Source organism: Hypomesus nipponensis, chromosome 4 (assembly GCF_054491055.1).
Source record: "Hypomesus nipponensis isolate SF chromosome 4, ASM5449105v1, whole genome shotgun sequence".
Lineage (NCBI taxonomy): Eukaryota > Metazoa > Chordata > Actinopteri > Osmeriformes > Osmeridae > Hypomesus > Hypomesus nipponensis.
In genome coordinates this window covers 5,705,738-5,732,500 of record NC_140364.1, presented here as the reverse complement: position 1 = coordinate 5,732,500, position 26,763 = coordinate 5,705,738, and the positions used below count along the sequence as shown (strand labels likewise).

The 26,763-nt window shown below is 48.9% G+C and overlaps 2 protein-coding genes across 3 annotated transcripts in view; both read right to left on the bottom strand.

Moving 5' to 3' along the window:
* Positions 1–5,631, bottom strand: part of adcy2b (adenylate cyclase 2b (brain)) — a 32,696-nt gene extending 27,065 nt beyond the window's left edge. Inside the window, exon 1 of the mRNA XM_084695949.1 lies at positions 5,365–5,631. Coding sequence (XP_084552075.1) covers positions 5,365–5,631 — 267 coding nt within the window. The remainder of the gene's footprint in view (positions 1–5,364) is intronic.
* Positions 5,632–11,480: 5,849 nt separating this feature from the next.
* On the bottom strand, positions 11,481–25,567 carry tent4a (terminal nucleotidyltransferase 4A). 2 transcript variants are annotated; one of them, XM_084695944.1, is made up of 13 exons: positions 24,492–25,567; positions 22,640–22,763; positions 22,438–22,484; positions 22,219–22,339; positions 21,721–21,828; positions 19,991–20,119; positions 18,058–18,271; positions 17,827–17,953; positions 17,594–17,697; positions 16,991–17,163; positions 16,108–16,260; positions 15,592–15,753; positions 11,481–14,561 (listed from the first exon to the last, which is right to left on the bottom strand). In XM_084695944.1, the coding sequence occupies exons 1-13, from the start codon at positions 25,304–25,306 to the stop codon at positions 14,403–14,405; spliced, it is 2,436 nt and encodes an 811-aa protein (XP_084552070.1). In that variant the 5' UTR covers positions 25,307–25,567; the 3' UTR covers positions 11,481–14,402. The 2 variants fall into 2 exon arrangements, with proteins under 2 accessions (XP_084552070.1, XP_084552071.1); XM_084695945.1 differs by having other exon boundaries at positions 15,700–15,753; positions 24,492–25,565.
* Between the last annotated feature and the right edge of the window lie 1,196 nt (positions 25,568–26,763).

Sequence of the window (26,763 nt, the reverse complement as noted above, 5' to 3'; positions counted from 1 at the left end):
TCTCTCGTCTCTGTCATACTCATACACAGTCTCTCTCTCATTCACACTCTCTTTCCTATTTTACAGTGTTGCTACGGCTCCCATTTTCTAACAGTGGTTCACACATTGCAGTCTCAGTCATCACCTAAATATGGCCACCTCTTTCTCACCTCCCTCTTTCATTGAGAGGTTTCCTCTCTCTTCCTCTTCGTCTCCTCTCTCTCTCCTCTCACTGTCTGTTTTCTTACCCCTCTCTCTCTGTCCCCCTTGGCTCTCTCTCACTCCTTCTTGATCTCTTCCCTCTCTCACACACACTCTTTTCCCCTCTCTCTATTTCTGTTCTCTCTCTCTCCTCTCTCCTCTCTCCTCTCTCCTCTCTCCTCTCTCCTCTCTCCTCTCCCCCCTCTCTCACACACTCGTTCCCCTCTCTCCTCTCTCCTCTCCCCCTCTCTCTCACACACTCGTTCCCCTCTCTCCTCTCTCTCTCCTCTCTCTCTCATCAGGCTCCTTTCTCTCTCATCAGGTGGGTGGGGTCTTCTCACACCCCCACACACACACTGTCACTTTGACCTAAGGGAGTCAGGTGGCTGAGCGGGTAGAGCATCTGGCTAGTAATCTGAAGGTTGTCAGTTTGGTTCCCGGCTGGTGCACATGTCGTTGTGTCCTTGGGCAAGGCACTTCACCCTACTTGTCGTGGAGAATGTCCCTGTACTTACTGTAACTTGCTCTGGATAAGAGCGTGTGCTAAACGACTAAATGTACGTGTGTGTGTGTTGATGAGACACAACGTTCTCTCAAAGTTCTTCATTCTAAAATGCCTCATGGTTTAAAGTTAGAGTCAGCTCTATCTTGAACTCCTTTGGAGGTCCACAAGTTCGACACCCTTCACCCTTGACTGAGCCATGATCCCGTGTGTGTGAGCATTCAGCCTCGTCAACACACACAGGTCAAAGTGACAGGTCCTGGTCTTGACGATGTGCTGCATTTAGTATGCAAAAGTCCATTAGTCACACACATTATCACCCAGACACACACATATTCACGCACACACCCACATAGGCCTGAATCAAATATTCCCCTTCCCTCCTGACCCTTTCAGAGTGTGTGCATTATGGAGCAGAGAACACATTTCCATAATTTGTTCGAAGAGAAGAAGTAAAAAAAAAGATGTGTCCTCTTTCAGAGTGAGTGAAAATTCAAACAATCAGTTACATATAGTCCACATTCAAAAATTCGATAAATCTTTGCATTTAGGGAGATTTCTAATGAAGGAATTCAAATACAAGTAGATGATGTTCGAATGCAGGTGGATGACATTAGAATACGGATGGATGATTTTCAAATACAGTAGCCTACAGGGGTCAAATTCTTCAGAAAGTAACGCAAACGTTATGCTCTTGTCAACAGCGGGGTTGCCAGGAATATTACAAAGAAAGACAGCGAAGTGTAGACCTCATCCATGGAATTAGAATAAAGCGTTCATTTTATAGTCTGTTTATCCAAAGCAATTCCCGGTACAGAGGGATATAAACCTGCAACCTTTAGATCGAGTGCTCTAACCATTGAGTCGAACCCTCCCCCCTCCACAGGTACCCACCCTTAACCCTTCCCCTGTGTTCTGGTGGACTGGAAGTGGGACAGAAAGCTTTACCGAGAGTCCAGCTTCTCCAGCTCCCTCTCCAGCTCAGGGGGAACACCAAGGGAGTGGCTAGGAAGGCTACAGCGTGCGTCAGTGGCTAGGAGGGCTACAGCGTGCGTCAGTGGCTAGGAGGGCTACAGCGTGCGTCAGTGGCTAGGAGGGCTACAGCGTGCGTCAGTGGCTAGGAGGGCTACAGCGTGCGTCAGTGGCTAGGAGGGCTACAGCGTGCGTCCGTGGCTAGGAGGGCTACAGCATGCGTCCGTGGATAGGAGGGCTACACCGTGCGTCAGTGGCTAGGAGGGCTACAGCGTGCGTCCGTGGCTAGGAGGGCTACAGCATGCGTCAGTAGCTGACCAGGGGACCTTGGGGACCACTATTGATGCCAGACCAAGCTGGCAACATGCAGCTCCAAGCCCTTGGGCTGACTGCACCCCCCCCCCTCATCCCCCCCCCGCATTTCAAATTTGTAATCCTATCTCCTGCAAGCTACACACACACACACAAATGCAGACAGACACACACACACACACACAAATGCAGACAGACACACATCCACAATCCCAGGAATTCTAGATTTGAACAAAAGCACTCATGAATATTTTGATTTAGCTCCAAAATGTCATCTTTTACATTTCCCCCAGTTACAACACACACCAGCACACACAATCTCTGTATGAAATAAGTCTGAACCGCTGAACTGCTCACTCAACACTTTAGCACACAAACTTTTATCTTGTGTCGAAATGTGTTCCCTTTGCACATTTCACATTGTACCCCTTTTAAGCCCATTTAAACCCATTTAAACCCATTTCCAGGAGAAGACAAAGAGAGAGAGAGAGGGAGAGAGAGAGAGAGAGAGAGAGAGAGAGAGAGAGAGAGAGAGAGAGAGAGAGAGAGAAAGAGAGAGAGAGACAGCGACAGCGACAGCTATAATGTAAGGTATGTTCAGTGACAACAATAACTTCCTTTTTACCACCTACCTAAATGAACCACCTACAGTTTCAGCCAAAAGATAGAAACATATACCAGTGATATTTGGTTCAACTGGAGTCTGTGTGTAACATATAACCATGTGTGACATGGATATGAGACTTTAGCCAGGTTAATTGATTTCCTACTCAATGGTTTTGGGAGCTGAATATTCTTCAAGGACATATACAATCTCTGGTCATTTCTCTGCCTCGAAAATACATTTTTGGTCTTGTAACATCAAGTGCAAATATGTGTGTTTTCCTCAAATTCTGTTTTGGAGTCAACCTCATTCCTGCCAAGGAATCATAGGGCAAAGAGACTGCGAATCTCTCCTGACTGATGTCACAGACACGGCAAAGACACATTTCAAGGAAGCCAGAAATGCTGTTGAACCCTTGTTGCACAAGCATGGGGTCTGTTCACTGTTAAGGTAACATACCAACATACTACGAGCACACATACTCAGGCGCAAATGCTTTACTTGCTGTGACCATGAAAATGCTGTCAAGAACCTGCCGATAAATGCTTTGTAGACTTTGTCAGTCAGTAGCACAGTGTGTGTGGGTGTTTGTTCATGTATGTGTGTGTGTTTGTGTGTTTGTGTGGGCTGAAGCTTGCTTGGAGGGTGATGTGGGCAGGGGTTGGGAGACGATAGTTGACAGTATCTTATTTGGACTTTTGTACCATAATACACAAACCCCAGGATGATCCAATGGAACAATCCCAATAACTGTCCCCTTAGTGGAACCAATTTGTAGGTTAAATATGTTTTTATATATAGATATCCCATCTGGAAACCTGATGTTGGCTTGAAAACAAAACAAATCTAATAATTAAAAAAAAATGCTGGGAAAATTATTGGCCTTGGTCCTATTGAAGATATTGACATAGTGAAAGATAGTATGCATACTATAGCTGTTTCCACTTAAAGGAGCTCCCTGAGTCTCTGTCATGGATATCCAATACATCTTCACGGTGTTTTGCACATAATTGATATCAATGAAATGCTTTTCCAATTACTGCTTTGACAAGCTGCATGATGTTCACACACACACACACAGACACACACACACACACACACACTCACGCAAGCTTTTCCAAATCAATACAGCGCCCCAGACCACAGAAGAGAGCAGACCTCAAGCCTGTTTGCTCTGAAAACCCTAAGATAAGCTCTCGGTAGGAAACGAGAGACTTCCTTGGCAGTGCATACATGTAGACGTGCTCGTGGACGCACACACACATACACACACACATACACACCGACACACACACAGCATGAGAGGGTCTCAAAGGGCAGGCACAGAACAAGTCCAGATTAGAAGAATACGATAAGGGAGAGTTTTCCTGACATTTTGGAAAGCATTAGTGATGGTTTGCTCAGGCTTCTGTTAGTCTACTGATAACAGCAACACACTTACAACAACATCCTCCACCAGCCCAGCCCTGCTGAAAACACCACAGCATTTATTCCTGCTATTCTTCTCCGCCATCTGTCGACAAATAGTATTCTTAGATTTGAAGTCCTCACATCTAAAACACTAAAACTGACCACTGTTTATGTCATAAATGCATTGAGGTCTTTTAAAAACGACTGCCGTAGTCTTCCTTGTAAACATATCATCTAATATATTTTCATTTTCTCATTCGATTTTTTGCTGATGATGAGGGGAGTGCTGCGGGCTTTGTGGAACACAAGAAAGGTTCAGACACATGACAACGTTGGCCTCGTGGGTCATTGGAAATGCACGCTCCAGAGAACCATGGCATACATTCTGTTCCTGCTGACCAACATCCACATAGCAACCAAACTGAAGGGCTCGGACACATTAGGATACATTGATGTTATTTGCTCCTCTGTTTGGTCCTGTCGACGTGACTCGCGTGAGAATTTGCATGTTCAAAATGTGACTCATTTCAATTTGGAATCCAGCCATGTTGAAACTACAGAACTACAGTTTTAACTTTGAACTTGAAATATTCTCTCCCATCCACATGTTTACCTCTCTCAGTCTCTCAGTCTCTCTCTCTCTCTCTCTCTCTCTCTCTCTCTCTCTCTCTCTCTCTCTCTCAAAATCTCAAGATAAAATGGCTAAAGTCTCATATCCATGTCACACATGGTTATATGTTACACACAGACTCCAGTTGAACCAAATATCACTGGTATATGTTTCTATCTTTTGGCTGGAACTGTAGGTGGTTCATTTGGGTAGGTGGTAAAAAGGAAGTTATTGTTGTCACTGAACATACCTTACATTATAGCTGTCTCTCTCTCTCTCTCTCTCTCTCTCCCTCCCTCTCTCTCTCTCTCTCTCTCTCTCTCTCTCTCTCTGTCTCTCCCTCTCCCTCTCCCTCTCTCTCTCTCTCTCTCTCTCTCTCTCTCTCTCTCTCTCTCTCTCTCTCTGTAATACACAGATGAAAACACTTCAAAACAAACAAAAGCTTTCCATTTGTTAGCAACAATAGTTGTCACTTGACCAGAGTACTAACCGTCCCACACAATTAAGAAGAGGATCCTCATTTTACCAACCAGTCAACGGATTGAGCTCTCTACTGGAAAGAGATGCATCACTCCCTCTCATGCACACACACACACACACACACACATGCTTTTTCTCACACTCACATACATTCTCCTACAGTCACGACACAAGAGGCACCTGTGCTCTCATCCACAAGGAAACAGAAAAACACACAGGCAGCAACACACATAACACACCCACGAATGACACACGCAAATGTACAGACACACACACACACACACACACACTCACCAGTCCCGAGGCAAAGAACACAGCCAGCAGTGCGAGGCATGCTCCCATGACGATCAGAAGCAGGAACACTATGAGTGGATGCTGTTGGCTCATGCGGTAGTAGGACTCATACAGCCAGTCCTGGGGCTTGGGTCCCTCCATGCACAGGTCGCCCGTCGGCCCCAGACACACCTCCCCTCCCAGGGTCTCTCCCCCGTCTGCCCCCTCGCCCCCATCGCTCTTCTCCAGGAGGTAGCGGCTTCTCGTCCGTAGGGCCTCCTGCCACATGTGGAGCTGGTGGCGGCGGCAGCAGCGGGGGCCGAGACTCTGCTGTCCGAATTCAGCTCCCCCCTCACGCCCCCTCCCCCCCACCCGCCAACCCTGCGGGGGAACGAAGAGCGACCGAGAGAGACCCGCGTTCCCCGGAGCGCCTGGCAGTCCGCAGCCCCAGCCCGTCGCCTCCTCCTCCTGCTCCTCCTCCGCCTCCCTCGCTCCGGTCCTCCTCTTGTCGGGGAAAGTTTGGTGAGCCGGGGAGAGGAAGAACCCTGGTCCCCCTTCTCTCCACTGCAGACACACGGGTCCTTTTTTGCTTTCTGTTTTTTTTATCCTTCTTCCTTGGTGGGAAAGGTGTGAGAGAAGCAGAGAGAGAGAGAGACAGAGAGAGATGGAGAGAGAGAGAACGAGAGAGAGAGAGAGAGAGTGAGAGAGAGAGAGAGAGAGTGAGAGAGAGAGAGAGAGAGAGAGAGAGAGAGAGAGTGAGTGAGAGAGTGAGATAGATAGCTCGTCTCTTTTCCCCCTGCTCAGTGCGTTTGTTCAAACGAAGATCGAGCCGCCAGGTTTCACTTGCGACAGAGCACAGCAGCCGAGACTAGGCAACATGTTACAAACCCAGAGCGCAGAGAGCCACTAAGAGAGAGGAGAGAGAGGGAGGGGAGGATGTGTGAGTGTGTGTGTGTGCGCATTGAGGGAGGGAGAGTGGGGTGGAAGGGAGAAGAAGAAAGAGGAAGAGAGAGAGGAGGTGTTTCTACACTGATGTCGCGGAGAGAGAAAGAGAGAGTAAGAGATGGAGGGAGAAAATAGGGTGTGTGTCAAAGTGACAGTGTGTGATAGAGGTAATGAGATGAGGGGAGGGAAAGTGCAGAAGTGTGTGTGTGTGGTTTCAGAGAGAAAGAGAGAGAGAGAGCGAGAGAGAGAGAGAGAGAGAGAGAGAGAGAGAGAGAGAGAGAGAGAGAGAGAGAGAGAGAGGAGAGAGAGAGAGAGAGAGAGAGAGAGAGGGGGTCAGATAAGGGGGCTGGGGGCTGGGAGGGTGTAAAGGAGACTTGCGGACAAGGTGTCAGAGATGCACAGAGACAGGAAAGGAAAAAGAGAATCAGACAGAGGTGTAGAGAAATAGATAGACAAAGAGAAGCAAAGTGAAAGATGGAGAAAATAAATGAGGGGAAAAGAAAGAGATAGTTATGAGCGTCCAGTATAGTAAAGATATGGGCTGAGTATAGATAATGGGATAGGATGTCTGGGGAAGGAGAGACAAAGGGTTGGAGAGGGAGGGTGACAGGGAGGAAAAGAAAGGATAAACAAGAACAGGAAGGGAAAGGTTTCAGAGAGAGAGAGAGAGAGGGGGGGGGTTAGGACAGAAAGATTTCATGGCAATGCCATACAGAATAAAGATTGTGAGCAAACATGGACTGAAAGAAAAAGGCAACACAAGATTGTTCATTCTGTCACTATTTGCATCGAGTCTCCCTCCTCCTCCCTTTTCCCCCCTCTCTCCCTCTATTTGCCCTTAGGCATCCAGCTTGGGGGTATTTCCAAAGTGTGAAAACCATCATGCTAATTGACTTTGACACATCCTGACCACTTCATTTCAACACGTTAACACCCAAAACACCCCAACCTCTCTCTGCCCCTGTGCACCCTCCAGACTTAAGGCTCATCTATTTGCAGCCGACGAAACAAAGGGAATCAAGTGTCGATTCACACACTTACAGAACACTCGTCGAAGAGGACTCGGTGCATGTGATTGTATGGGTGAAAAGTATGGCTGTTAATGTACGGGTGTGTGTGCGGGTCTGTGTTCGCGTGTGCACGTTCCCAGCGCCAATCTGTCTAGCTGCCGGAAGGAACAGTGAGAAAACTATCATCTAATTATACCCTCCTTGATGTGCCCAGAGGCAGCATGTGTTATGGATGAAGACAGCTCCAATTCTCACACAAGGCGGTTGTAGTAGTCAGTACATAATTGATCCCCAAGGTGACATTACCAAGTTGCAGTGGGCAATATAGATGGAACTGAGTACGCAAAATAAAAACACAAGAGGGGACACAAATACACAATCCCCCCAAACATAGGGCAGAACATGAGGTAGCTATAACACAGGGTTAAATCACAGGGCACATACAGTATATACACACAAAACGATTTACTAATATACAGGGATACATACAGGTAACACTGCTGAATACTGTTAACAATGAATGGTAGTGAATAGCATGAACTAGTGAATAGCATGCACTAGCAAACTGTACAGATAGGTATCTATATACACACAGAAGCCTTAATATATTGAGAGGTGTACCAAGTACTGTGAGATGTACCTAGTACTAAACACAAGGACAAATTGACTGCATGTGCATGTGCATCTGCATGTGCATGGCTTTGTCAGTGACGCAGACAAAATGTCCTTATGACAATAAGTTATTTTGTCAGCCTAATTGACCCCACAACTGGCATTACCATGGTAACCTGGAAAAGGACCCACTCACACACATACACACAGGCGGCTCAAAGTGAATATTTGTGATAGGAACTGATTTGATTGGCTGGATCATGAAGATGTGGTGGAGATATGGGTTCTCTGGTTCCAGTCGTTTACCCGTCAATAAGCTCCAACTCTCTCCTATTTGGCTCCCCTCTCTCTCTCTCTCTCTCTCTCTCTCTCTCTCTCTCTCTCTCTCTCTCTCTCTCTGCATCTCTATTTGTATCTCTCTCTCTTTTAATTGTTGTTCCACTGAAGCGCTTGGCAGGCAGTTGCCTCTGCATGACAGGCTCACCCTCCACCTGTCTCTCGCGCTCTCTTCCTCTCTCACTCAAACACACCAGTACACACTCACTGTCACAGGCGGGTAACTTCGGCAACGAATCTCTCAATGGTCATTTAAAGTGTCTTATGGCAGATGGGAAAGCGGCGAGGGGTGCGGAGGGTGAGAAGGGTTGAACGGTGAGAGGGGTGAGTGGTGAGAGGGACGAGATAGGTGGGTGAGGGGGATGTGGCGGACACAGTAAGTCCCATCTCATTCAGAGGAATTTCCAACACAGATTCCATCTTGGCTCCTTGAGATGAAAAGCACGGCGCTCAGGGTTTGAAAAGTGGGCCACATAAAGGGAGACATGATATTAGGGCGGAGCACGCATGAATATTTCAAACCTCACACCCAGACAGCAACGGTCTGTGAGGCTTTGTTCTAACCGGCTATTCTCTTTGTGCCATCACTGTTCTAGAGGAGAATATGCAAAACACCTGCTCCCCAAGCCATGCTGTGGTGACAGAATGAGAACAGCATGAAAAAAAAGTTCCCCGGAACAAGATTACAGGAAAGAAGGGAGGGGGGGTTTCAACAAGCACTCCCCCCGCCCCCAACCCCCCCAGAGACGGAGGACCCAGATGAGGAAGTGGGTGCGGGTGGATGGGGGGGGGCGACACACGTGACGTGGGCTTCAAATGGACGGATGAAGGTAGCGGGCGAGGTCTGGAGCTACTAGGTGTGGAGAGAGCCCTTTTCCCAAAATACCGTACGAGAGCCGAGCGAGAGATTTCGAAAAAGAGAGAGTGAGCGGGGAGAGGAGGTGAGCAGGAGAGAGAGAGATTCTGGAGGGGATAGTGGAAAGCATAATTGGATTCCCACACTGCTCACACAGGTAAGACTGTGCTGCAATTTCAGTTTAGGTCACAGCTGGTGTGCGAAGTACACACACACACTCTCTCTACCTCACACACGCGCAGGCACACACACGCACACTCTCTCTACCTCACACATGCGCAGGCACACACACACACACACAGTGGGACAGAGAGCGGGACTGACATGAGGTCAGTAATAAAACACAGGGCTGTAGAACACAGTGCTGAAACAGCAATGGAGCCTAATAAGACCAGCTTGTCAAAGTGACAAGTTATGGATCCGCACTCACACAATGAGTGTAATGATGTGGAGCAGGTGTGTTCTGTGGCTGCGATGTCAGTCCTGTCTGGTGGGAAACATTGCACTTGGTCCAGCAGAGACACTGAGCCAACTGGACCAGTCCTCTTAACCCCTGGAGATGTTGTGGTAGGACTAGCACGGCCACAGTCATGACCACAAACGTTTGTTGGTGTGTGTGAACGAGAAAGAGAGAGAGAGACAAAGAGTGTTGGGGAGGGGGGGGGAGTATGGCCACATTTTTAATTAAAAAACACTGAATACAGCAGGGACTTGGCTGTGCAGCCAAATATTTACTCAGACAGAAATAATCAACTCTAAACTCTGGATTTGTGTGTGTGTGTGCTCGCTCGTGGGTCTGAATGTGTGTAACCTTTACGAGGGCCTAAAGATGAGGGAAGCACATCGTAATTGAGAAGCGTCGAGGCCCAGCACTAATCAGGCTTTTAATTGTCTTTCTCATGTGGGAAATCTCTTCATGGCTTGACGTGATACGGCGTAGCCTTCCCTGCTCCTACCGGCCCTCCTCGTCTCCATCTGGGCTGTGGCCCTCCAACGCGCAGGCAAGAATCGATTTTTATCGATCGAGGATAACATATGTTTATTGTATTTAGAGGGTGCCTATAGAGAACAGCATTATCCATTTTACAAGTAACAAGAAGGGGGCTGGAGGTAAATAGACAAGACGTCTGCACGTTTCAGTGGACATATTTGTTTTGAAAATAAACTTCAACCTCGGTCAAAGTTATTGTTGTGGTGCAGCTTTGCCAGCCAGAGCAGGTAATTGATATTGGCAAAGAGAAATCTGTCAACAGCCTGGCACAGCAAACATCTGCCAAATCAGACATGTACAATACCCACTCATGCAGACAGACCCCCTCCACCTCTCTCTCACTACTGCCTCTGTTGGTTTAAATTCTTCATGGAAACATGGCAGATCATGTTCAAGACAAAGCAACAAGACAATGAGTGAGTAAATAAATTCATTAAAAAAATCTAAAAATGCATCTGTCCCACAACTCTACGGTGATGATTCAACGAGACACTGAATTTAGAGCTTGCTGCAGACTGATCAAGGTTAAAAAGGAGTAGTGAGATTAGAGAGGAGGAAAGTCCATCAATAGATCTCTTGACCTCTCTCTTTCCGAGTTCATTACTGAGAGAGGTGCTTACTGGCTCGTCTGAAAGGACTCTTTGATTCTCGTCTCCCTCTCATCTCATCTCGCGGTGCGCTGATCCAGATGGGACATCCTTTCCCGCACAGCCCCTTCACAAACTAAACCACGTCAGATTTAGCGCCGTTCCTCTTTCATGTTCAGCTCACGCCTCTATGTATGTCCCTTGCTCGGGAGCTGCAGTGCTGTACAGGGAACATGGCTCCAGGGTGAGAACATGGAGACAAGCACGTTTCTGGCAGGCGGTTGCAAATATTCCTGGATGACTTTACCAAGAGCCCTAACCCTAACCCTAACCCTGGGGTAGTACACAATCCCTCATTCAGACACACAAACACAAATCCTTTGGCGGCCAACCTCCAGTGAAGCTTAGGGGAGCTATGCGGCTGTCGCCTTTTGTTCAGAAGAGAATCCTGTGTACACCTTGGTGGGGCAGCGACATGGAGTTGGCGCCTCTATACTTGGTGGAAGAGCAAGATGTCACAAGCTACCTTCTGGCATGCCGCACGCTGGTGCGTCTGGCCAGCGGTGTCACCACACCACCTGAGCTGGGAGCCGCGGTGGCCGTGAGACGCGGTGCAGGAGCTCCCCACGGTGGCCACGACGAGAGTTACTCTCCACATGGAGACAGGAGTCATGGCTAGTTTCACACGCTTAGAAACATACATACCTGCAAAATATTCAACGACTTAACTTGGATGGAACAAAAGGGCATTTTTTAAATATATGTACATATATAATTGAATAAAAGGACAACACGATAACTGGCAGTTTTAAGATGTTTATTTAAAAAATAAAATAGAAAAAAATATACCGGTACATAAAAATGTTCAAAACAAAAGCCGGGCAGTGGGTCCCTTTGGCCACTGTTAGCTCAGCGGCCATTTTGACATTACTGCTCAGATGAATTGGCCAGGACATAGAGGGGCTGCCACTTCTTAAAATGGCAGCCTACAGTTTAAAATCACTCATTGGGTTGCAACGGGGGTGTTTTACATTGCATCTACGTGTACAAGTTGAATAGTCAATGTCTCAGTGACCCAGTCATTTCCCCCTCCCCACCATACATCACACCACACACACACACACACACACGTGGACAAGTGAAAACAACGCTGTATGATGCTACCAAGCTCGGTTTCACCTGTCGACGTTTGTCAGTTTAGAGCAAAAATCTGAGACAGGAGAACAGACAGATGCTTTGGAACGACACACACACACACACACACACACATCAAAGTTAAATCCATACAGACTTGTGGGTACTGCATGTCAGTCTGAACCCATGTTGAGTGGCAGGCAGCTCTGCCCCTCTGCAGACCTCCATCAGGGACAAACTGCAGCTCTTCTTGTTGCTATCATCTAGGATTCCCTTTCTACAGACTGCAGCCACTCTCCCAGAAGACGTGGCCTGCCAGACAGCTTCAGGGTATAAAACAAGGATGACCCCCCCCCTTGACATTAACACCAATTGTGTTCAGTCCCCCCCCCCCCCCCAATGGACCACGTTGAGACTTCAGAGTCGATCCGATGACCTCAGACCTCTAAAAAGCAACTTGTTAAAAGTCAAGCCCATGCCCGCCGAGGTCCGCTTTTCTATTTGTCGGGTCAAAGTTGCCGTGGGAACACTTGTAAAGTGTTGGCGCTGGGGGTGAAAGGGTCAAGGTTCAGAAGGGGAAAGAGACTGTCACCACCTCCTAAGTGCAGAACAGAGTGCCAGTCGCTCTCTGCGTGCGTCGTCTTCTAGCCGTCAGGGGTTCAAACCCTGGTGCCAGCTGTCCCAACACTCCAAACCCCCCCCCCCCTCTCTCCCAAACAGGACTGAAGGCCCCACCACAGACACATCACTACAAACCAGGGGCCGATGACACACACACACACACAACTTGACTTTTGGAGGAAAACCAATTCAAATAAACACACATCGAGGGCTTGCATACTATAGACAGGGAGGCTTGTGGATTCACCAAGGACCAATGAGCCAATGACCTTAGGTCAGGTCCATCGAGTGGTTGTCATTGGACATGACGTGGGAGTTGGGAGGCGACACTAAAGGAGAACCCATTTGCATAGTAAGAACAGGGATGTATGGATGGCTCTGGGACCAGGCCCTGTGGCCGCGTGCTGGCGTCCCATCCCTTACTTGACGTAAACACACACGACAGGCATTAAGCCCCCAAAAAGACCGTAACAATTAGCGGAAGTACCTGGCAATCAAAGAGAGACGACATTCCGGAACGGAATCAAAAAGTCCTACTTTCCCTTAACTCCAGGGTTGTGTTCCGGAAGCCTCCTCCTCCCCCCCCCCCAGATGGGCAGAGGACTCCTTGAGAGCACCTAGTGTTGGTCTGCACTGATTCACAGTTCTGAGAAGGAAACCTCAAACTGATTCCTAGAAGAGAACCCCTCCCCCTCCACACACTAGTAGGGGGAGTAGAGACGGCCTCTTCTTCCCTCCCCTGTAGTCTGGGATCTGTCTGAGTTCCTGTCTGTTTGGCTGTCCCTTCATTCAACGCTCAAAACCTCCATAGACCACACCTTAAAATAGAGTTTTTTTTTGTTTTAAGTGACAAAAGAAAAACAAAAATAAGACCCGTCTGTTCTCACACGCTCCACAACAGCAGCATGCAAGAGCGTTCAGCCCACGCAAACGCTCAAGAACGCAGAGAGGACACGGGCACACGCACTTGTGCGTCGACACGCGCGATTAAAACCACAAATGGGTGTAGGGTTCTGACAATAGTCTCAATAGTCGACTGTGGAAATAGCGCCCTCTGGTGAGACTGGCATGGGATGCCTGCTGTCGTCCAGGCTGCATCGTGTCTCGATGGCTCCAAGGCCACAAGACCTGGACTGGTGACAGAACGGCTTTCTCTTCACTCTGCCAGGGCTACTTCAACTGTGCTGACGCTAGAAAATGAATTAAGGGAGATGGTTTTATGGGGTAGAGACAACTTTCTGCTCTTATCTCAGACACACACACGCACACACACACACACAGACAGACAGACAGACAGACATGCTGCCTGGGTAAAGGTTCTGTAAACTCTGAAGAAATTAAAAACTCTACAAAAATAAAATGACCATATTAAAAACAAAATCCTTTACACATACATACAATTAAATAAACATGAACTTTAGGAAAGAAAAAAAAAAAAAAAACATTATTGCACAAATAAGAAACTGTTTGTTCACTGGGGGAGATAAACTAAGTAGAAAAGCAGGCAGCTTAGCTGCAGGGGTCAAAGACAAGCTGCCATCACCCTGACAACGTTACCCCATAATACAGCGGAAATATAGTATTCCCACAAGACACTGAACTTTGCCACTCCAACCTGGCAATTACATCACCACTATGCCCCCTCCCCTCCCAAAATGGTGAATGAAAACACAGAACGCAAAAAACACAAAAAGTAAAGGCTGCGTTCACAAGTCACTGCCGTTCAGGCCTGTTGCTTTGTAAAAACATGCAGAGATGGCGAGGCAGAGAGCGAGAAGAAAGCAGGATGAGAGAGAGAGAGATGGGTTCGAGGCCGTAGTGGTGAGTTCTCTGCTGGTCTGGTTTTACTCCCCTGGTCGGGGGCGTTCTTGTTCAGGAGGAACAGCAGGGGGCGTGGTTACGTCAATGGAACCTCTCAGTCCACGAGGGTGGAGAGGAGGAGGAAGAGGAGGAGGAGTGCCGTCTGTCTATCTGCTGAGGCTGACAGGAAGGCTGTCTCGTTTCCTGCGACGCCACGAGTTGCGGTTGTACTGCGTGTGAGCGTACGCGTGGCCGCGGTTCACCAGGACAGGGCTGCTGATCACCGCTGGGTTGTGGAAGCTCTTCATGGGGAACTTGGGGCCGTTCTGGAGAGAGCCGGAAGGGGGGAGGGGGGGGAGGGGAAAGACAGAAAACGGGTTGGTCTGTTTACCACTGAAGAAAACAACATCCAAAAACGGTTCAATGCAAATGAACGTTTTTTTTGTCTTTAGGTGAAATAACGTTTTAACGGAAGGATAGAAAGAAAAGTAGAGAAGAGAAAATGTGAGGTGTGTGTGTACACCAGGGACTTGTACTACGAAGCAGTATTTGAAGTTACTGAGGTAACTTCAAGATAAACCCTGGGTTTTCAGTGTCACGACAGCGGTTCACTTCTTACCAGGCGAGATTATCATAAAACAAACCAATTACAGCACTGAAGCCTTATTCCTTACCTGTTGACCTTATCAAATTAGCTTATAAGTAAGCCTATTTACTGGTTGGAATTATGTTTTGCATTTGTTCTTTACTTGCTCAAAAGACAGTTTCAACACCGTTGTGCAGCTGAAATAATATGGCTAAAATGGGCTTACATGCCGTAAGAATACACCTAAGTAACATTAATTAAACGGAATATACAATTGTAATTAGATCTAGGCCTAATTGTGCCTTAATGATGGGGCAGATATATGGGTAAGCCTATCAACTTTGGCAATTATTCAATAGCTTTCCTTCCTTTGTTCTGCTTTTAGCCTAAATTATATAAAAACATCCTTCATATTTATTGAATTTTATAGTTTGCTCATCGTGTGTTATATACGCAGCTCTGGTAGCTCTTGCATATATGCAATTAATAGTAAGGTCCAAAACACCGTTCCTTTCACTTGAATACGTTCCTGGATGGTGAAACACTGGCTTGAGGTCAACGAGTTGATAACCACCACCGTGACACCGTTTAGCTTAGCCTTAGTGAAGCCAGCTCACTCGGTGATATCCCGGGCATGTTGAACGTGCTTCGTACTACAGGCCCCCAGAGTCAGACAGACATAGACAGAGAGAAACAGACAGAGATAAGAGAGAGAGAGAGAGACAGATTCTCCCTGTGGCGCCGTGGGCGTCCAGCTGTCGCCCGCCTACCTTTTGTGCGTGGCTGGGGTGGGGGCTGGGCAGAGTCTGGGGGCTGGAGGGGGCGGGGGCGGGGGGAGGCATGAGGTAGAAGGGAGGGGGCCCCGTGTCTATACACACCTGTCTGCCAGGCAGGGGGTGCATGGCCAGGCCGCCAGGCAGGGACACGCGCGCCTGTCCGGACGCCAAGACACCCGTCAGAACTCAACAGGACCCACCCCAAGTACAGAGCACATCACAACAAACTGTGGCCATCACAAACTCCTAAACTGTGGAACTCCATCAGAAATGCTCCTGCGCCTGAATTTGCTTAAAATGTACCCTTTTCTCAAGTTTTTAATTGTTAATTGAATTGTCTGCTCTTGTTATGCATATTATGCTTCACAAATGCAATTTTACTGTACTATAACACGTTGAGAGCAAGAAAGGTGCATTACAAACAAAATGGCTGATGATGATTAAAACTCTTGCTAAAAAACCGAATGGTTCCATATCCTGCAAATAGAGAGAGCCAGTCTGGAAGCTCACCTGTGAACCAGGGTGTATGATGAGGTGGTGGGTGCCCATGCCAGGCTTGGCTGTGGCCATGGTGAGGCCTGGGGGCAGGGCCATGCCCAGCGCCTGGCACTGGAACAGAGACAGGGCCGGGGGAGGGACCGGACACGGCGTCGAATCAGAGTCCTGGGGAGGGCAGAGAGGGGGAGGGGTTAGAGAGGGGGAGGGGTTAGAGAGGGGGTGGGGTCAGAGAGGGGGTGGGGTCAGAGAGGGGGTGGGGTCAGAGAGGGGGTGGGGTCAGAGAGGGGGAGGGCTTAGAGAGGGGGAGGGGTTAGAGAGGGGGAGGGGTTAGAGAGGGGGAGGGGTTAGAGAGGGGGAGGGGTTAGAGAGGGGGAGGGGTTAGAGAGGGGGGGAAGGGTTAGAGAGGGGGGAAGGGTTAGAGGGGGGGGGGGAAGGGTTAGAGGGGGGGGAAGGGTTAGAGGGGGGGAGGGGTTAGAGAGGGGGAGGGGTTAGAGAGGGGGAGGGGTTAGAGAGGGGGAGGGGTTAGAGAGGGGGAGGGGTTAGAGAGGGGGAGGGGTTAGAGAGAGGGATGGGTTAGAGAGAGGGAGGGGTTAGAGAGAGGGAGGGGTTAGAGAGCTCCTGTGGCTCCGCATGTCCGTGGTGTTGAGAGGTGTGTGGGTTCATGGGCATGCGTGTATGTGCACCAGAGTCTATATGCGTGCATGCATTGTGTGTGTCCATGCATGTGTGTGAATGTGCATATATATATATATACACACACAGTACCAGTCCAAAGTTTGGACACATGGAATGGGAAAATGTGTCCAAACTTTGGACTGGTACTGTATATGTTTGTGCATGTATCAGTGTATGTATACATAGATATGTGTGTGTGTGTGTGTGAGAGCCTCCTCACGTTGTCGGAGCCGGACAGGGAGGAGACGGAGGAGGCTGAGGAGTGCTGCTGGGGGCTGGACAGGGACATGGGGGAGTCCACGCTGGGGGGGGACACAGAGTCCCTCTGCTGCTCCTCCACGCCCAGCACGCCCCCGGGCTCCCGCTCACACACGCTCTCCTTGGGCAGGGCCCCTGCAGGGGGGGGGGGGGACAGGACAGGACAGGTCAGGTCAGCGGACAGGCAGGAGAGACAAGACGCCAGAGAAGGACTTTGCAGGCCGAGTCAGACACATGAACTAAATATTGGGAAACTTATTTTGGGGGATCATTGCCTACTACATGACCTAAAAAGAATAGAATGACAGTTGTCTTACAGTTTCAAATGTGCTTATATCTAAAATACCTCCAAATTGTTTTGACTTGCACACTGGACCACCGTGACGGACCTGGTGTGCAAAAGCTCAGAAATAGCTGGCTTCAAATGTGATCATCGACGATGCAATGTCGCGCCCGGCCTGCAAAGGTGACGAGCCACCCAGCACCTCCAGAAGTGGAGCGATGTTGAGATTGTAAAGGCAGTGTGTGTGAGTGTGTGTGTGTGTGTGTGTGTGTGGGGCATTACCCCTACTCTCCATCCGTGCTTGGTGCCTGCCCCCCCACTTCTTGATGATCCACTCCCTGTAGTCAATCACTTCCTGTGTCACCTTGATTATCCTCCCCAAAGTGCTGTTTGTACAGAGAAGAGCGAGAGACACCGTGGGGGGAAGCGTTAAAGTGTGGCACCGCGTTAGAAGGAAGCCAGTTTGAAAAACAGGGCGACCACGTCCCGTTTGCTGGCGGGTGGCGGGGCCCTACCTCTCGATGTCCTTGTTGGGGTAGGAGCGCGCCAGGGGGGACACGGCGTGGCTCAGGGTGATGTAGGCGTAGTCAAACACCTGCTTCACCTGCATGGCGCCGTAGGAACTCCGGCCCACGTCGTTACCTACATCACACACACACGGAACCCAGTTAAAACCATGGCCCTTGACATATTTACCAGCACACACACACACTCTCACACTCTCTCTCTCTCTCTCACACACACACCTGGGAGCAGGGGGTCCTCTATGCACAGCATGGAGGGCCGGTTCCCGTTGGTCATGGCCTTCATCAGCTCCTCCTTGGCCAGGTAGGCCCCTCCGCTCCGGATGCGGATCCCCGTCTTTAGGTAGTTGAACTGGCGGCCGTACAGCTCCAAGAACTCGATCAGCAGGATGCCCAGGTTTATGTTGGGGTTCCGGGCGTCGATGCGAGGATGGAGCTGAGTGAGAGAGAGATGGAGTGTAGGGGGAGAGAGGGAGAGTGTCAGAACACCCCAATGAAATACCCGACCAGACGGGGGAACACTTGAGACTGCTGTCACGCTGCAATCACCAGAGCCCAGCACGCCGCCCCCACCACCCCGCCCCCAGCACCCCGGCCCCCAGCACCCCGGCCCCCAGCCCGCCACACTGGAACACTCCGACCACAACAGCATCCTCCCGACTCCTGCACACAGGCCAAAACTATACCCGTCTAAACCTGCTGCGGGGAGTTCTGTGCAGTGGACCAGTGAAGCTATGGAGAACCTTTGAACTGTCAACCCCTAGTCTGGGGGCCGAGGACGGAGGCTGGGACGTCAGCCTTCAGCTGGTGTGAGGAGGACTGCGCATCATCACGCCACAGGGGTCGTTGGAACGACGACAGACCTCGCTTTAGAGCTGAACACAGCTCACGTCTCTGATGAAGGAGGAAGCGCTTAGGAGCGGGGACAAGGTTTGGTATTATAAGAGTTCAAACGGGTTAAACAGGGCAGCGCGAGAGGCTACACGACGGCACTCTGGAAAAACACCAGCACTTCAGCACTTCTCAGGACAGCCACTTGGTTTCTGTCTGGAAGCTAACGCAGACGGATGACCATCTACAAACAGACTACAACACCCCCCCCCCCCCGCCTCCCCCCAAACACTCCACTAATGACTTGCGCCCGGCCAACGACCTCACTCACTTCCACTGTCGATTTGAAAGACAATGGGGGCAGTGCTGACAAGTACCCCCCCCTCCCTCCCCCCTCAGCGTCTCCGTCCACCAGCTCCTCCTCCCCCATCTCCGCAGGGGACCGGGGCCGAGACGGCCCCCCTGGAGGGCCCCTCTCCTCCTGCCCTCCCACAGACTCTCTCTCCATCCTGGGGAGGGACGCTGGTGTGTTGTCCGAAAGGGAGTCGGGCTATTAATCAGAAGGTTGCTGGTTCTATTCCCGGCCGTGCCAAATGACGTTGTGTCCTTGGGCAAGGCACTTCACCCTACTTGCCTCGGGGGGGGACGTCCCTGTACTTACTGTAAGTCAGAGATAAGAGTGTCTGCTAAATGACTAAACGTTCACGTGGATCATCATCCTCCACCCCTCCTGCCAAGGAACAAGGGCGGGCGTCGTCCGCAGCCCGCCATCCCTCCAGGGGCTGAGGGTGGGAGGAGAGACTGGGGACGACCCCCCTCCCTTCCTGGACAGGAAGTCTGGGAAGCCCTCCCCTCAGGAAGAGGGCTGCGGGCCATCGGCACCGAGTGCTGGGTTTTCCCCACTGCAGTTGGCCTCACCAACAAGGCCCGGGACCCCTGTTGACACCGTCTGGCATCTCACTTATTCTGATCACACTTTTTTTCCCATATCTTCCGAGTGTTGATTTGTCACTTACGTCACTGTATTTTGCACTTCCGTTTTTCTCTTGCACTGTGTGTTCATTGTTTATTGCATTACAGTTCATTATCAGACCAAAGCAAAGCCCTTGGATGTGAAAAACCTACTAAGCAATAAACATTCTTCTGAAACTAACACGCTGTCCTGGAATCCACAGTTGACCATTTCTCCCTCTGCATCATGCAAATGATATCATACTGTAGATATTATTGCTGAAGGTTTGAGGTGTGTGTAGGAAATGAGCTGACAAAGAGTGTCATGGCTGCTGTGTGTGTTACACTCGCGCGTGCGCGTGTGTGTGTGTACCTGCAGGAAGCTGATGACCATGAGGATGAGGCTGTAGGAGCTGATGCCTCCAGTGAACACCTCGTTCAGGTCCCTCTGGAGCAGGAACTGCTTCAGCACAAAGATGAGGTAGGGCAGAACGGGGTATCTCTGGAAGAGAGGAGAGAGAGAGAATGAATACCAATGAATCCAGTGCACATATTGAACGCTGCGGTTTAACCCCCCAGGCGGAGCGCCCCCGATCCCAGCTCTGGCACTGGGGATGGAGGGGACCAGCGTGGAGGCGTGGGGAGAGCTGGGCCTCACTCTTCAGGTCAAATACTGGGCCTCACTCTTCAGGTCAAATACTGGGCCTCACTCTTCAGGTCAAATACTGGGCCTCACTCTTCAGGTCAAATACTGGGCCTCACTCTTCAGGTCAAATACTGGGCCTCACTCTTCAGGTCAAATACTGGGCCTCACTCTTCAGGTCAAATACTGGGCCTCACTCTTCAGGTCAAATACTGGGCCTCACTCTTCAGGTCAAATACTGGGCCTCACTCTTCAGGTCAAATACTGGGCCTCACTCTTCGGCATTGGAAAGCAAATAGCACAGCGACACACTGGATGCCCAAATCTGTGACGACACTGCAATGAATCAGTCGCATGCGTGTCGTGTATTTGGTTAAGACGTGCTTGTCCGAGTGTCATGCGTGTTACGGAAGTCTCCGTTCGCGGAACACTTGCAGTCATCTTCATTTTTTCAAGGCATATAAGCCTAAGTTCTGACAGCAGTCAATGTTAAAGAGAGACCATCTGACCGAGATGTTACTCCTGCACTGTAATATTCTTTTTTCTCTTTTTTCTCCCGCCGTGCCTGGTAAGCTGGGATGTGGTTACTTAGTGATGTGGCCAGTAAATACATACCGTTCCTTGACTCTGGCTACCGAAATACTGTTAGAACTTGTGCGCCTCTGATCCTAGAACTTTCCTGCCTACACCATCTGTACGTGGCTTAGGATAAAAGCTTCGGCTACATGAATTGAAATGGAAAATTGTTGGGGGGGGAAGAAAAAAAAGTTGCCTTTCATGGTTCTCAAGCCAGAGCTTCACGCTGGGGAGCAGCCTACCAATCTCCTCTCCTCCCCTGACTCTGCACCAACTGACTGTTGACCTTCACAAGCGTGGGTGCGAGTTTGGCCGCGCGGCGCCGCAAGCTAGCGACTACCTTCGGAGCTCGGCGGAGCTGCTGTGTTGTCTTGGCATTTTTCAACTCCTCTTCCGCTGGCACCTGCCTCCCCTTGGAAGAATGCCAAGGTGCGACGCTCATTTCCGAGTTGTCATTTGGACAAATATGCACTTGGAGAAAAAAATTGTTTTATCGTATATCCACTGCACTCCAGGATGTTTGTGAGGGCTGTCTTGAACGCTGGAAGGCCAACATCCAAGTGACAGCTTGACACCGAGGTGCTCGGAACTCTTTCGACGTAAACACGTCAGTAGCACGGTCGACTCAAAATTCACAGAACAAAGTGGGCTCCCGGAGACAAAGGGCTAACTAATGAACATGGACGCAGTCCGACGTCTCTACGGACAGGCAGGGCCCACTGCTCTTCTAGAACCAACCAAGTCCAGTCCTTCACTCACTCACTCACTCACTCACTCACTCACTCACTCACTCACTCACTCACTGAGACCAGCCAGTCTTAGGAGGCCAGACCGGGACGCGTTAAGGAGAAACCAGCGAGGGTGGAGGAGACACCAGGCCTCACCTTCACGTAGTCTTTGATGAAGCGAGCGGCCTTGACGCCCGTCTCCACGTTGAAGCTGATGTCCACCTTCACCTCCGTCTCCTGATCCGTCAGCTTGATGATGGGCACCTGTGGGACGGGGGAGAAACGCGTCAACGCAGAGGCAGCGTGCTGCGAGCACAAGACCCCAGCCCCGTCCTGTCGGGACAGCCCACGCATCCCTCACTGGGGCCCTCCTGTCAAACGGCCTTGTTGCGAGGGTTCCCACACTTCTTTTCCCAATAGTGAGCACTAGCAGGCTTTACGGAAGCTCACAGGCAACAATTATAAAGAGAGGGGCGCTTGACGCGTGAACACTTTTCAAACTGTGCTGTTGCAGTGATGGCGGACGCCGCGGTCTCTCGACCTCCTAAAAAAAACACACAACACTTCCCATTTCTATTCTCGCACAACATATATAGATGCGAGCGCCTTCGGGGGACCCATGTGGCACGACACACACCGCACCACGCTGCTCACCGTAGCCTTGTCCAGCACCTTGATGTACTGGGGATCGGCCACTTTGTGTTTGCGGAGGGCCTGCTCGAGCTCCTGCAACGGAGGGCGTCCCCACTTCCCAAACACCACCAGGTCGATGTCGCTGCAGCAACACAAAAGCACGACGGCGCGGTCATTGGATGGGTCGCGATCGGATGTCGTGGAGCGAGCGTCTCGAAACGGACGCGGCTGTCGTCTTACCTTGTCGGGAGGTAGAGCCCGGTGCTAAAGCTGCCAAATATCTGCACCTGTACACGGAGAGAGAGAGAGCTCTTTCAATGTACAACTAAACACCTGGTCACATGATTGAGTAGCCTAAGTACTGTGGGTGCATTCGTGTCAAAATTAATACTGGCAGCATGACATTTGTTGAGTGCGCGCGTGTGTATGTGTGTGTTCTTACGTCAGCGGAGGGCCACAGCTCTTTAATGACCGCCTCTATCCTGTTCACCACCTCCTTCCTCATGGCCGCCTCCTCCGGACGAGGAGACATGAAGTTGTAGAAGTCCACCACCTCCTCATGGAGTCTGGGGGGGGGGGGGGGTCACACAGGAGCAGAGGTGAGGGAGAAAACAAACACACCCCGACACACAAATCACTTTCAGAACCATGCATCATCAATCACATATTTAACGGAAACTCTCACAATAAAAGAAATGAGGGCCAGGTCTATTGAACCGTCTCCCTTATCGCTGGTAGATCTCTGTGTGTGTCCGGAAAAATGTTTACAGTTGTGACCTGTAAAATGTGTAGGGCTGAATAAGGGGGCATCTAGTTATCTGGCCCATGGGTTCCCAGACATGTTTGCACTTCCAACAGGTATGTCAATACCTAACCACTTTGTGTACGTTATGGTTTTAAATGATTCTGTTGATTCGAGTACATTTCTAGCCTATATCAGGCTGTATGTATATTTTGTATTGTGCCTGTTCATGTGGTTGTTCCCCTAATAAAAGTTATTGTCGTCTACAAGAACAGTGCAAGAGATCAAACTGCGCTGGACACAGGAAGCCTGTCAGTGTGCATGTCTGAGTAAAAACTACAGGGTAGCTAATAGGTTTGCCAGGTCGCTGTGAAAGACAGCTGCCTTGCTAAATTCATCAGTCGAATCATTATTACTATTTGAATAATTTTTGCACATTAAAAAATGATTTACCGGCTGACAGTAAGGATTAGTTGTGAAAAGGGAAATGCCACTAGGCGCAATGGTGCCCCTTGAGGCCAGGACATGTATTGCTCTGTTAATTCAAATATTTCATACATTTTTGTAATTGGATAGAGAGCTGACAATGCATTCAAGCGAAAATGGTTACAGTATCGTCACTTGGTACAACTCCTGCGGTGACTTTGAAGAGTCAAAGTTGCTAGCTGCTAGCTAGGAAAGGAACGAACCTACTGGTTATTCAGTGTGATACAAACAGTTGCTACCAAATTGACTTTCCTGACCAGCACTAAATCCATGCACTGAGAATTCCGAGGGGGGGTGCAACCAAACATTACAAATATCACAAGTTCATGCAACACATCTGCAGCTTCCTCTAAAATACATTTAGCTCTGCTGAGTGTAACTACCACGGTTTTAGTTTTGATCGATCGTCCCTGAGTTAGCTTTGGCCACAAGTCTAACGATTCAAAGATTTAACTGGAAGGTCAACGCAACGAAAGCTACTCATTGGCATTTAACTAATTTTTGCTTGTAACTTGGCTTGCTAGATAGCGTTAGCCCTAGCTAGCTTGACCCGGCAATTTGCATAGCCAAAATTTAAATAGTTTGTTGAGGATGGCACTATTTACTATGTTAGCTAGCTCTACATTGTTCAGGACAGGGTACAGTAGCGAACCAATCATATTTTGCTAATCATACATTCCACAAGTTTTCCCAATTTTAAATGTGTACATTAATCTGGTGTCTAGATAGCGGCATGCTAATTAGCATTAGAAGCTAGTCTATTGCGGTAGCCGGCCGGCTTGCACAATTAGCCTAGCTTAGCATGCGAGTCACTGCGTGCCCGGCATTATTATAAAGCAACAATCTATAATAAATGTCCTTTTCTAAGCCCTCATCTTGCTGGAGAAGTCCTTTACAAAAACACAAATTACTGCTGATTGAGATGGTAACCCAAGATGACACTTCCTGACCACGAGTTGTACGATTCGACCAAAAATTGTGAGTTACCCGTACTTAGCCATAATTAGCGTAAATTATCATGATTAGTTAGCATTCATCATTCAAAGCAACGTATCTGTAATCTTACCCATTGACACCTGGGTTGTATTTCCTCGTCTTCCAAGGGGTCCCCGTGCTCAGAAAATTGCCATTAGTGCAGTTAGAAAGCAGGTAATTCATCCCATAGGTGCTTGCCTTATTGTCACTTTTCCTTCGGCTTGGATGGTGATTGTGGTAATTTAGGGGTGCAGAGGGCTGAATTGGATGACTCTTCACACAATTTTGTTGAAAATTGTACTGTGGATGTTCCTGAAGATGACGATTATGGTACTGGTGGTTAACATTATTATGCATGCTGTCACTAAAGCTAAAGAACAAATTGACACCTCCAGCATTTTTATTCATGTTTCCCGTTACATTTCCACCACTAGTCCTTCCCAAAGAGCAATTCGAAGATGGGCTGTCCGTTCCAGATTCTATCGAAGACGAAGATGAGACTGATCTCGTCTTCTGAGGCATTTTCCCCTCTCTTAAATCTGCCGTGACTCTGTTGCCGTCTGCTTTCGACAGGTTCACAGAGTTCGGTACGTTTCCGTTCGAGAGTGATATTCCAAGAGGAGAAAATGCAGTGCCGTTAGTGATAGTGCCGTTCGCAGTACTATGATGGCTGCTGTTTAAACTAGTACCAGCGTTACTGCTGCTGCAAATGCTTTTGCTTGATGCTACGGTCGCAACATTTTTAAAAACATCCAAAGCCGGAGAATTAACGCATAGATTATGGTTCTGATTGTAATGTTGACCGGATTGTGTCGATACTCCCTGAGAAGTCTCCCAAACGTGCATCCATAAGGCGTTCGCAGGTCCTTTCTGTTCGGGCTGAATCCAAGATACCCTCGGATCCATTCAACTTCTCTTTTGGCAGCCCCTTCCAAACGAAAGCAAATCGATGTGCCAGTTAAAATTACGCAATTGCCCGGACCGAAGTAAATTTTCTAATGAACTGGGTTACAAAAATAAAGATAAATTCTAAACGCCGAACCGAATTGGGACCATTGATAAAGTGGCCCTTTTCACACCGCTAGCGGAAAACTGCTAGCAGATTCCTACGGGAATTCAATATGGCGTAGTCTCTTCAAACCGAAGCAGCATGCGCATGTGTGTAGGATTTTAAGCAGTGAACACACCTCCATCCACCGCCCACTCTCATCCTTCACCCTTCAGTTAGCGAATTTTTTGACTAAATATTTAAGTCTAATTTGACAATGCTATTTTCCACGCCACAGTGTTTACCATTACTGAAAACTGGATAGGCAAGCCCAATTAATGAGCACGTTCAAGTCCATACACGTTCAAATAACGATGCAATACCAAAAGAAAAGAAAAATGCATAATTGTTGCACCTTTGATTCACACAACTGTAGACATATTTATCGCTATTCGATAATATTTTCACCACAGCATGAACTACTGGTCCGTAAGAGTTGAGATTGGCAGGCCAATGTATAGGTAGGGATAGTAAATGTAATTCAAATAAAATTTATTTAGAAACAGTAGGCAGAGGAATTAGATAGCTATAGAGACCTTTCTTCGGGAACTGTAAGTTTTATGCATCCCATGCAATAAAAAAAATCCTCCGCACCATAAAACTTTGTAGAGGGGGTCAGGCAATTTGGTGTAGGAGCACTCATAACTACTTATGTAGTTGAGTGTATCTTGCGTAATATCTGCTTCTCTCCCCGCTCACGTGCAGCATGTGACAGAGCCAAGGAAACGCCCCCAGAGCAAGCGTGTCAGCTAGGATAACTCTCCCTCTCATCCACTAGCACGACCAAGCTCTTTGCTCCAGTGAATGCTTCTGAAAAAGAACAGCCCCTGTTCTCTGACAGTAAATAGGGTATTTAGGGCTAGATAGGCCCTTCCTCTCATTATGACTGAGGACTAGTTCATAACCACATTCTCAGTTTCTCCTCAGGCAAGCCACATAGGTTGCCTTATTGTGTGTGTTTGGATTGGCTCAGGGTAGGAGAAAAGCTGACACATCCCTGTGGTAAATAAACACACACACATGCATCACTCAGTGCTGATACAACTAGACCACAATATGCTTTCCAGAGTGCTCTCTCGTGTAAACAAAGGATCATATCTTGGAATGAAGTGGATGGAGAGTGGTTTCTGGCCTTGTTGTAGCTTGTCCCAGGCATGTAAACATCTCTGGTTGGCTTCTAGTTTTTAGCCTAAAGGAGCTTGGGACTATGCGAGTTAAGAAGGATGGGAGGGGAAACATTTGAAAAGATCATGCAGCAAAGAGGTTAAAAGATCAGAGATCTCTGACATGAAATATGTCACTATGACCTCAGCAG